The sequence below is a fragment of the Nerophis ophidion genome, linkage group LG24 (assembly GCF_033978795.1).
Source record: "Nerophis ophidion isolate RoL-2023_Sa linkage group LG24, RoL_Noph_v1.0, whole genome shotgun sequence".
In the NCBI taxonomy this organism is placed as follows: Eukaryota; Metazoa; Chordata; class Actinopteri; order Syngnathiformes; family Syngnathidae; genus Nerophis; species Nerophis ophidion.
Window position 1 is genome coordinate 41,149,331 of NC_084634.1, and position 12,463 is coordinate 41,161,793.

The 12,463-nt window shown below is 43.4% G+C and overlaps 1 protein-coding gene across 1 annotated transcript in view; it reads right to left on the bottom strand.

The window, feature by feature from the left end:
- The window catches only part of LOC133542212 (D-glutamate cyclase, mitochondrial-like), a 107,051-nt gene that overhangs the window by 31,152 nt on the left and 63,436 nt on the right, over positions 1–12,463 (bottom strand). The window contains exon 11 of the mRNA XM_061886108.1: positions 11,266–11,408. Within this exon, the coding sequence (XP_061742092.1) occupies positions 11,266–11,408 (143 nt within the window). The remainder of the gene's footprint in view (positions 1–11,265; positions 11,409–12,463) is intronic.

Consider the following 12,463-nt stretch of genomic DNA (forward strand, 5'->3'; position numbering starts at 1 on the left):
TGTAGAACCACTTCAATCACAATCTTCAGCACTAATTAGGAGCTTGGTGGTGGAACACAATGTAGAACCACTTCAATCACAATCTTCAGCACTCATTAGGAGCTTGGTGGTGGAACACAATGTAGAACCACTTCAATCACAATCTTCAGCACTCATTAGGAGCTTGGTGGTGGAACACAATGTAGAACCACTTCAATCACAATCTTCAGCACTAATTAGGAGCTTGGTGGTGGAACACAATGTAGAACCACTTCAATCACAATCTTCAGCACTAATTAGGAGCTTGGTGGTGGAACACAATGTAGAACCACTTCAATCACAACCTTCAGCACTAATTAGGAGCTTGGTGGTGGAACACAATGTAGAACCACTTCAATCACAATCTTCAGCACTAATTAGGAGCTTGGTGGCGGAACACAATGTAGAACCACTTCAATCACAATCTTCAGCACTAATTAGGAGCTTGGTGGTGGAACACAATGTAGAACCACTTCAATCACAATCTTCAGCACTCATTAGGAGCTTGGTGGTGGAACACAATGTAGAACCACTTCAATCACAATCTTCAGCACTAATTAGGAGCTTGGTGGTGGAACACAATGTAGAACCACTTCAATCACAATCTTCAGCACTAATTAGGAGCTTGGTGGTGGAACACAATGTAGAACCACTTCAATCACAATCTTCAGCACTAATTAGGAGCTTGGTGGTGGAACACAATGTAGAACCACTTCAATCACAATCTTCAGCACTAATTAGGAGCTTGGTGGTGGAACACAATGTAGAACCACTTCAATCACAATCTTCAGCACTAATTAGGAGCTTGGTGGTGGAACACAATGTAGAACCACTTCAATCACAATCTTCAGCACTCATTAGGAGCTTGGTGGTGGAACACAATGTAGAACCACTTCAATCACAATCTTCAGCACTAAATAGGAGCTTGGTGGTGGAACACAATGTAGAACCACTTCAATCACAATCTTCAGCACTAATTAGGAGCTTGGTGGCGGAACACAATGTAGAACCACTTCAATCACAATCTTCAGCACTAATTAGGAGCTTGGTGGTGGAACACAATGTAGAACCACTTCAATCACAATCTTCAGCACTAATTAGGAGCTTGGTGGTGGAACACAATGTAGAACCACTTCAATCACAATCTTCAGCACTAATTAGGAGCTTGGTGGCGGAACACAATGTAGAACCACTTCAATCACAATCTTCAGCACTAATTAGGAGCTTGGTGGTGGAACACAATGTAGAACCACTTCAATCACAATCTTCAGACACTCATTAGGAGCTTGGTGGTGGAACACAATGTAGAACCACTTCAATCACAATCTTCAGCACTAATTAGGAGCTTGGTGGTGGAACACAATGTAGAACCACTTCAATCACAATCTTCAGCACTAATTAGGAGCTTGGGGGTGGAACACAATGTAGAACCACTTCAATCACAATCTTCAGCACTAATTAGGAGCTTGGTGGTGGAACACAATGTAGAACCACTCCAATCACAATCTTCAGCACTAATTAGGAGCTTGGTGGTGGAACACAATGTAGAACCACTTCAATCACAATCTTCAGCACTAATTAGGAGCTTGGTGGTGGAACACAATGTAGAACCACTTCAATCACAATCTTCAGCACTCATTAGGAGCTTGGTGGTGGAACACAATGTAGAACCACTTCAATCACAATCTTCAGCACTAAATAGGAGCTTGGTGGTGGAACACAATGTAGAACCACTTCAATCACAATCTTCAGCACTAATTAGGAGCTTGGTGGTGGAACACAATGTAGAACCACTTCAATCACAATCTTCAGCACTCATTAGGAGCTTGGTGGTGGAACACAATGTAGAACCACTTCAATCACAATCTTCAGCACTCATTAGGAGCTTGGTGGTGGAACACAATGTAGAACCACTTCAATCACAATCTTCAGCACTAAATAGGAGCTTGGTGGTGGAACACAATGTAGAACCACTTCAATCACAATCTTCAGCACTAATTAGGAGCTTGGTGGTGGAACACAATGTAGAACCACTTCAATCACAATCTTCAGCACTAATTAGGAGCTTGGTGGTGGAACACAATGTAGAACCACTTCAATCACAATCTTCAGCACTAATTAGGAGCTTGGTGGCGGAACACAATGTAGAACCACTTCAATCACAATCTTCAGCACTAATTAGGAGCTTGGTGGTGGAACACAATGTAGAACCACTTCAATCACAATCTTCAGCACTCATTAGGAGCTTGGTGGTGGAACACAATGTAGAACCACTTCAATCACAATCTTCAGCACTCATTAGGAGCTTGGTGGTGGAACACAATGTAGAACCACTTCAATCACAATCTTCAGCACTAATTAGGAGCTTGGTGGTGGAACACAATGTAGAACCACTTCAATCACAATCTTCAGCACTAATTAGGAGCTTGGTGGTGGAACACAATGTAGAACCACTCCAATCACAATCTTCAGCACTAATTAGGAGCTTGGTGGTGGAACACAATGTAGAACCACTTCAATCACAATCTTCAGCACTAATTAGGAGCTTGGTGGTGGAACACAATGTAGAACCACTTCAATCACAATCTTCAGCACTCATTAGGAGCTTGGTGGTGGAACACAATGTAGAACCACTTCAATCACAATCTTCAGCACTAAATAGGAGCTTGGTGGTGGAACACAATGTAGAACCACTTCAATCACAATCTTCAGCACTAATTAGGAGCTTGGTGGTGGAACACAATGTAGAACCACTTCAATCACAATCTTCAGCACTAATTAGGAGCTTGGTGGTGGAACACAATGTAGAACCACTTCAATCACAATCTTCAGCACTAATTAGGAGCTTGGTGGCGGAACACAATGTAGAACCACTTCAATCACAATCTTCAGCACTAATTAGGAGCTTGGTGGTGGAACACAATGTAGAACCACTTCAATCACAATCTTCAGCACTCATTAGGAGCTTGGTGGTGGAACACAATGTAGAACCACTTCAATCACAATCTTCAGCACTAAATAGGAGCTTGGTGGTGGAACACAATGTAGAACCACTTCAATCACAATCTTCAGCACTAATTAGGAGCTTGGTGGTGGAACACAATGTAGAACCACTTCAATCACAATCTTCAGCACTAATTAGGAGCTTGGTGGTGGAACACAATGTAGAACCACTTCAATCACAATCTTCAGCACTAATTAGGAGCTTGGTGGTGGAACACAATGTAGAACCACTTCAATCACAATCTTCAGCACTAATTAGGAGCTTGGTGGTGGAACACAATGTAGAACCACTTCAATCACAATCTTCAGCACTAATTAGGAGCTTGGTGGTGGAACACAATGTAGAACCACTCCAATCACAATCTTCAGCACTAATTAGGAGCTTGGTGGTGGAACACAATGTAGAACCACTTCAATCACAATCTTCAGCACTAATTAGGAGCTTGGTGGTGGAACACAATGTAGAACCACTTCAATCACAATCTTCAGCACTAAATAGGAGCTTGGTGGTGGAACACAATGTAGAACCACTTCAATCACAATCTTCAGCACTAATTAGGAGCTTGGTGGTGGAACAAAATGTAGAACCACTTCAATCACAATCTTCAGCACTAATTAGGAGCTTGGTGGTGGAACACAATGTAGAACCACTTCAATCACAATCTTCAGCACTAATTAGGAGCTTGGTGGTGGAACACAATGTAGAACCACTTCAATCACAATCTTCAGCACTAAATAGGAGCTTGGTGGTGGAACACAATGTAGAACCACTTCAATCACAATCTTCAGCACTAATTAGGAGCTTGGTGGTGGAACACAATGTAGAACCACTTCAATCACAATCTTCAGCACTAATTAGGAGCTTGGTGGTGGAACACAATGTAGAACCACTTCAATCACAATCTTCAGCACTAATTAGGAGCTTGGTGGCGGAACACAATGTAGAACCACTTCAATCACAATCTTCAGCACTAAATAGGAGCTTGGTGGTGGAACACAATGTAGAACCACTTCAGTCACAATCTTCAGCACTAATTAGGAGCTTGGTGGTGGAAAACAATGTAAAACCACTTCAATCACAATCTTCAGCACTAATTAGGACCTTGGTGGTGGGAACACAATGTAGAACCACTTCAATCACAATCTTCAGCACTAATTAGGAGCTTGGTGGTGGAACACAATGTAGAACCACTTCAATCACAATCTTCAGCACTAATTAGGAGCTTGGTGGTGGAACACAATGTAGAACCACTTCAATCACAATCTTCAGCACTAAATAGGAGCTTGGTGGTGGAACACAATGTAGAACCACTTCAATCACAATCTTCAGCACTAATTAGGAGCTTGGTGGTGGAACACAATGTAGAACCACTTCAATCACAATCTTCAGCACTAAATAGGAGCTTGGTGGTGGAACACAATGTAGAACCACTTCAATCACAATCTTCAGCACTAATTAGGAGCTTGGTGGCGGAACACAATGTAGAACCACTTCAATCACAATCTTCAGCACTAAATAGGAGCTTGGTGGTGGAACACAATGTAGAACCACTTCAATCACAATCTTCAGCACTAAATAGGAGCTTGGTGGTGGAACACAATGTAGAACCACTTCAATCACAATCTTCAGCACTAATTAGGGGCTTGGTGGCGGATCACAATGTAGAACCACTTCAATCACAATCTTCAGCACTAAATAGGAGCTTGGTGGCGGAACACAATGTAGAACCACTTCAATCACAATCTTCAGCACTAATTAGGAGCTTGGTGGTGGAACACAATGTAGAACCACTTCAATCACAATCTTCAGCACTAATTAGGAGCTTTGTGGCGGAACACAATGTAGAACCACTTCAATCACAATCTTCAGCACTAATTAGGAGCTTGGTGGCGGAACACAATGTAGAACCACTTCAATCACAATCTTCAGCACTAATTAGGAGCTTGGTGGTGGAACACAATGTAGAACCACTTCAATCACAATCTTCAGCACTAATTAGGAGCTTTGTGGTGGAACACAATGTAGAACCACTTCAATCACAATCTTCAGCACTAATTAGGAGCTTGGTGGCGGAACACAATGTAGAACCACTTCAATCACAATCTTCAGCACTAAATAGGAGTTTGGTGGTGGAACACAATGTAGAACCACTTCAATCACAATCTTCAGCACTAATTAGGAGCTTGGTGGTGGAAAACAATGTAGAACCACTTCAATCACAACCTTCAGCACTAATTAGGAGCTTGGTGGTGGAACACAATGTAGAACCACTTCAATCACAATCTTCAGCACTAAATAGGAGCTTGGTGGCGGAACACAATGTAGAACCACTTCAATCACAATCTTCAGCACTAATTAGGAGCTTGGTGGTGGAACACAATGTAGAACCACTTCAATCACAATCTTCAGCACTAATTAGGAGCTTGGTGGTGGAACACAATGTAGAACCACTTCAATCACAATCTTCAGCACTCATTAGGAGCTTGGTGGCGGAACACAATGTAGAACCACTTCAATCACAATCTTCAGCACTAATTAGGAGCTTGGTGGTGGAACACAATGTAGAACCACTCCAATCACAATCTTCAGCACTAATTAGGAGCTTGGTGGTGGAACACAATGTAGAACCACTTCAATCACAATCTTCAGCACTAATTAGGAGCTTGGTGGTGGAACACAATGTAGAACCACTTCAATCACAATCTTCAGCACTCATTAGGAGCTTGGTGGTGGAACACAATGTAGAACCACTTCAATCACAATCTTCAGCACTCATTAGGAGCTTGGTGGTGGAACACAATGTAGAACCACTTCAATCACAATCTTCAGCACTAATTAGGAGCTTGGTGGTGGAACACAATGTAGAACCACTTCAATCACAATCTTCAGCACTAATTAGGAGCTTTGTGGTGGAACACAATGTAGAACCACTTCAATCACAATCTTCAGCACTAATTAGGAGCTTGGTGGCGGAACACAATGTAGAACCACTTCAATCACAATCTTCAGCACTAAATAGGAGTTGGTGGTGGAACACAATGTAGAACCACTTCAATCACAATCTTCAGCACTAATTAGGAGCTTGGTGGTGGAAAACAATGTAGAACCACTTCAATCACAATCTTCAGCACTAATTAGGAGCTTGGTGGTGGAACACAATGTAGAACCACTTCAATCACAATCTTCAGCACTAAATAGGAGCTTGGTGGCGGAACACAATGTAGAACCACTTCAATCACAATCTTCAGCACTAATTAGGAGCTTGGTGGTGGAACACAATGTAGAACCACTTCAATCACAATCTTCAGCACTAATTAGGAGCTTGGTGGTGGAACACAATGTAGAACCACTTCAATCACAATCTTCAGCACTCATTAGGAGCTTGGTGGCGGAAACACAATGTAGAACCACTTCAATCACAATCTTCAGCACTAATTAGGAGCTTGGTGGTGGAACACAATGTAGAACCACTCCAATCACAATTTTCAGCACTAATTAGGAGCTTGGTGGTGGAACACAATGTAGAACCACTTCAATCACAATCTTCAGCACTAATTAGGAGCTTGGTGGTGGAACACAATGTAGAACCACTTCAATCACAATCTTCAGCACTCATTAGGAGCTTGGTGGTGGAACACAATGTAGAACCACTTCAATCACAATCTTCAGCACTAAATAGGAGCTTGGTGGTGGAACACAATGTAGAACCACTTCAATCACAATCTTCAGCACTAATTAGGAGCTTGGTGGTGGAACACAATGTAGAACCACTTCAATCACAATCTTCAGCACTAATTAGGAGCTTGGTGGCGGAACACAATGTAGAACCACTTCAATCACAATCTTCAGCACTAATTAGGAGCTTGGTGGTGGAACACAATGTAGAACCACTTCAATCACAATCTTCAGCACTCATTAGGAGCTTGGTGGTGGAACACAATGTAGAACCACTTCAATCACAATCTTCAGCACTAAATAGGAGCTTGGTGGTGGAACACAATGTAGAACCACTTCAGTCACAATCTTCAGCACTAATTAAGAGCTTGGTGGTGGAAAACAATGTAGAACCACTTCAATCACAATCTTCAGCACTAATTAGGAGCTTGGTGGTGGAACACAATGTAGAACCACTTCAATCACAATCTTCAGCACTAATTAGGAGCTTGGTGGTGGAACACAATGTAGAACCACTTCAATCACAATCTTCAGCACTAATTAGGAGCTTGGTGGCGGAACACAATGTAGAACCACTTCAATCACAATCTTCAGCACTAAATAGGAGCTTGGTGGTGGAACACAATGTAGAACCACTTCAATCACAATCTTCAGCACTAATTAGGAGCTTGGTGGTGGAACACAATGTAGAACCACTTCAATCACAATCTTCAGCACTAAATAGGAGCTTGGTGGTGGAACACAATGTAGAACTACTTCAATCACAATCTTCAGCACTAATTAGGAGCTTGGTGGCGGAACACAATGTAGAACCACTTCAATCACAATCTTCAGCACTAAATAGGAGCTTGGTGGCGGAACACAATGTAGAACCACTTCAATCACAATCTTCAGCACTAAATAGGAGCTTGGTGGTGGAACACAATGTAGAACCACTTCAATCACAATCTTCAGCACTAATTAGGAGCTTTGTGGTGGAACACAATGTAGAACCACTTCAATCACAATCTTCAGCACTAATTAGGAGCTTGGTGGTGGAACACAATGTAGAACCACTTCAATCACAATCTTCAGCACTAATTAGGAGCTTGGTGGCGGAACACAATGTAGAACCACTTCAATCACAATCTTCAGCACTAATTAGGAGCTTTGTGGTGGAACACAATGTAGAACCACTTCAATCACAATCTTCAGCACTAAATAGGAGCTTGGTGGTGGAACACAATGTAGAACCACTTCAATCACAATCTTCAGCACTAATTAGGAGCTTGGTGGTGGAACACAATGTAGAACCACTTCAATCACAATCTTCAGCACTAATTAGGAGCTTGGTGGTGGAACACAATGTAGAACCACTTCAATCACAATCTTCAGCACTAATTAGGAGCTTGGTGGTGGAACACAATGTAGAACCACTTCAATCACAATCTTCAGCACTAATTAGGAGCTTTGTGGTGGAACACAATGTAGAACCACTTCAATCACAATCTTCAGCACTAATTAGGAGCTTGGTGGCGGAACACAATGTAGAACCACTTCAATCACAATCTTCAGCACTAATTAGGAGCTTGGTGGTGGAACACAATGTAGAACCACTTCAATCACAATCTTCAGCACTAATTAGGAGCTTGGTGGTGGAACACAATGTAGAACCACTTCAATCACAATCTTATGCACTAATTAGGAGCTTGGTGGTGGAACACAATGTAGAACCACTTCAATCACAATCTTCAGCACTAAATAGGAGCTTGGTGGTGGAACACAATGTAGAACCACTTCAATCACAATCTTCAGCACTAATTAGGAGCTTGGTGGTGGAACACAATGTAGAACCACTTCAATCACAATCTTCAGCACTAATTAGGAGCTTGGTGGTGGAACACAATGTAGAACCACTTCAATCACAATCTTCAGCACTAAATAGGAGCTTGGTGGTGGAACACAATGTAGAACTACTTCAATCACAATCTTCAGCACTAATTAGGAGCTTGGTGGCGGAACACAATGTAGAACCACTTCAATCACAATCTTCAGCACTAAATAGGAGCTTGGTGGCGGAACACAATGTAGAACCACTTCAATCACAATCTTCAGCACTAAATAGGAGCTTGGTGGTGGAACACAATGTAGAACCACTTCAATCACAATCTTCAGCACTAATTAGGAGCTTTGTGGTGGAACACAATGTAGAACCACTTCAATCACAATCTTCAGCACTAATTAGGAGCTTGGTGGTGGAACACAATGTAGAACCACTTCAATCACAATCTTCAGCACTAATTAGGAGCTTGGTGGTGGAACACAATGTAGAACCACTTCAATCACAATCTTCAGCACTAATTAGGAGCTTTGTGGTGGAACACAATGTAGAACCACTTCAATCACAATCTTCAGCACTAATTAGGAGCTTGGTGGCGGAACACAATGTAGAACCACTTCAATCACAATCTTCAGCACTAATTAGGAGCTTGGTGGTGGAACACAATGTAGAACCACTTCAATCACAATCTTCAGCACTAATTAGGAGCTTTGTGGTGGAACACAATGTAGAACCACTTCAATCACAATCTTCAGCACTAATTAGGAGCTTGGTGGCGGAACACAATGTAGAACCACTTCAATCACAATCTTCAGCACTAAATAGGAGTTTGGTGGTGGAACACAATGTAGAACCACTTCAATCACAATCTTCAGCACTAATTAGGAGCTTGGTGGTGGAAAACAATGTAGAACCACTTCAATCACAATCTTCAGCACTAATTAGGAGCTTGGTGGTGGAACACAATGTAGAACCACTTCAATCACAATCTTCAGCACTAAATAGGAGCTTGGTGGCGGAACACAATGTAGAACCACTTCAATCACAATCTTCAGCACTAAATAGGAGCTTGGTGGTGGAACACAATGTAGAACCACTTCAATCACAATCTTCAGCACTAATTAGGAGCTTTGTGGTGGAACACAATGTAGAACCACTTCAATCACAATCTTCAGCACTAATTAGGAGCTTGGTGGTGGAACACAATGTAGAACCACTTCAATCACAATCTTCAGCACTAATTAGGAGCTTGGTGGTGGAACACAATGTAGAACCACTTCAATCACAATCTTCAGCACTAATTAGGAGCTTTGTGGTGGAACACAATGTAGAACCACTTCAATCACAATCTTCAGCACTAATTAGGAGCTTGGTGGCGGAACACAATGTAGAACCACTTCAATCACAATCTTCAGCACTAATTAGGAGCTTGGTGGTGGAACACAATGTAGAACCACTTCAATCACAATCTTCAGCACTAATTAGGAGCTTTGTGGTGGAACACAATGTAGAACCACTTCAATCACAATCTTCAGCACTAATTAGGAGCTTGGTGGCGGAACACAATGTAGAACCACTTCAATCACAATCTTCAGCACTAAATAGGAGTTTGGTGGTGGAACACAATGTAGAACCACTTCAATCACAATCTTCAGCACTAATTAGGAGCTTGGTGGTGGAAAACAATGTAGAACCACTTCAATCACAATCTTCAGCACTAATTAGGAGCTAGGTGGTGGAACACAATGTAGAACCACTTCAATCACAATCTTCAGCACTAAATAGGAGCTTGGTGGCGGAACACAATGTAGAACCACTTCAATCACAATCTTCAGCACTAATTAGGAGCTTGGTGGTGGAACACAATGTAGAACCACTGCAATCACAATCTTCAGCACTAATTAGGAGCTTGGTGGTGGAACACAATGTAGAACCACTTCAATCACAATCTTCAGCACTAAATAGGAGCTTGGTGGCGGAACACAATGTAGAACCACTTCAATCACAATCTTCAGCACTAAATAGGAGCTTGGTGGCGGAACACAATGTAGAACCACTTCAATCACAATCTTCAGCACTAATTAGGAGCTTGGTGGTGGAACACAATGTAGAACCACTGCAATCACAATCTTCAGCACTAATTAGGAGCTTGGTGGTGGAACACAATGTAGAACCACTTCAATCACAATCTTCAGCACTAATTAGGAGCTTGGTGGTGGAACACAATGTAGAACCACTTCAATCACAATCTTCAGCACTAAATAGGAGCTTGGTGGTGGAACACAATGTAGAACCACTTCAATCACAATCTTCAGCACTAAATAGGAGCTTGGTGGCGGAACACAATGTAGAACCACTTCAATCACAATCTTCAGCACTAATTAGGAGCTTGGTGGTGGAACACAATGTAGAACCACTGCAATCACAATCTTCAGCACTAATTAGGAGCTTGGTGGTGGAACACAATGTAGAACCACTTCAATCACAATCTTCAGCACTAATTAGGAGCTTGGTGGTGGAACACAATGTAGAACCACTTCAATCACAATCTTCAGCACTAATTAGGAGCTTGGTGGCGGAACACAATGTAGAACCACTTCAATCACAATCTTCAGCACTAATTAGGAGCTTGGTGGTGGAACACAATGTAGAACCACTTCAATCACAATCTTCAGCACTAATTAGGAGCTTGGTGGTGGAACACAATGTAGAACCACTTCAATCACAATCTTCAGCACTAAACTCCCACCTTTCTTCACAGCTTCAGCCATGATGGCCTGATTCATCTCCAAGGCCCTTCTGTCCACCACCAGTGTAACTTTCTTGCCCAGGGAAAGGAGCATGGTCGCCATGGCAACAGCTCCAGGTGGGCCATCGGTCTCATCGGGAGGGCTGAAGGCAAAAAGTCAAAACAAGGTTATAGTCATTGTTTACATTTGAAGACTATGTAGCATCATAACCCATCCATCCATTTTCTACGGCCTATTCCCTCTGGGGTCGCAGGTGGCGCTGGTGCCTATCACAGCTACAATTGGGCGGAAGGCAGCGTACACCCTGGACAAGTTGCCACCTCATCCCAGGGCCAAAACAGATAGACAGACAACATTCACACACTAGGGACCATTTAGTCTTGCCAATCAACCTATCCCCAGGTGCATGTCTTTGGAGGTGGGAGGGGCCTATTATCAGGTGCATGTCTTTGGAGGTGGGAGGGGCCTATCCCCAGCTGCATGATTTTGGAGGTGGGAGGGGCCTATCCCCAGGTGCATGTCTTTGGAGGTGGGAGGGGCCTATCCCCAGGTGCATGTCTTTGGAGGTGGGAGGGGCCTATCCCCAGGTGCATGATTTTGGAGGTGGGAGGGGCCTATCCCCAGGTGCATGTCTTTGGAGGTGGGAGGGGCCTATCCCCAGGTGCATGTCTTTGGAGGTGGGAGGGGCCTATCCCCAGGTGCATGATTTTGGAGGTGGGAGGGGCCTATCCCCAGGTGCATGATTTTGGAGGTGGGAGGGGCCTATCCCCAGGTGCATGATTTTGGAGGTGGGAGGGGCCTATCCCCAGGTGCATGTCTTTTGGAGGTGGGAGGGGCCTATCCCCAGGTGCATGATTTTGGAGGTGGGAGGGGCCTATCCCCAGGTGCATGTCTTTGGAGGTGGGAGGGGCCTATTATCAGGTGCATGTCTTTGGAGGTGGGAGGGGCCTATCCCCAGCTGCATGATTTTGGAGGTGGGAGGGGCCTATCCCCAGGTGCATGTCTTTGGAGGTGGGAGGGGCCTAACCCCAGGTGCATGTCTTTGGAGGTGGGAGGGGCCTATCCCCAGGTGCATGTCTTTGGAGGTGGGAGGGGCCTATCCCCAGGTGCATGTCTTTGGAGGTGGGAGGGGCCTATCCCCAGGTGCATGATTTTGGAGGTGGGAGGGGCCTATCCCCAGGTGCATGATTTTGGAGG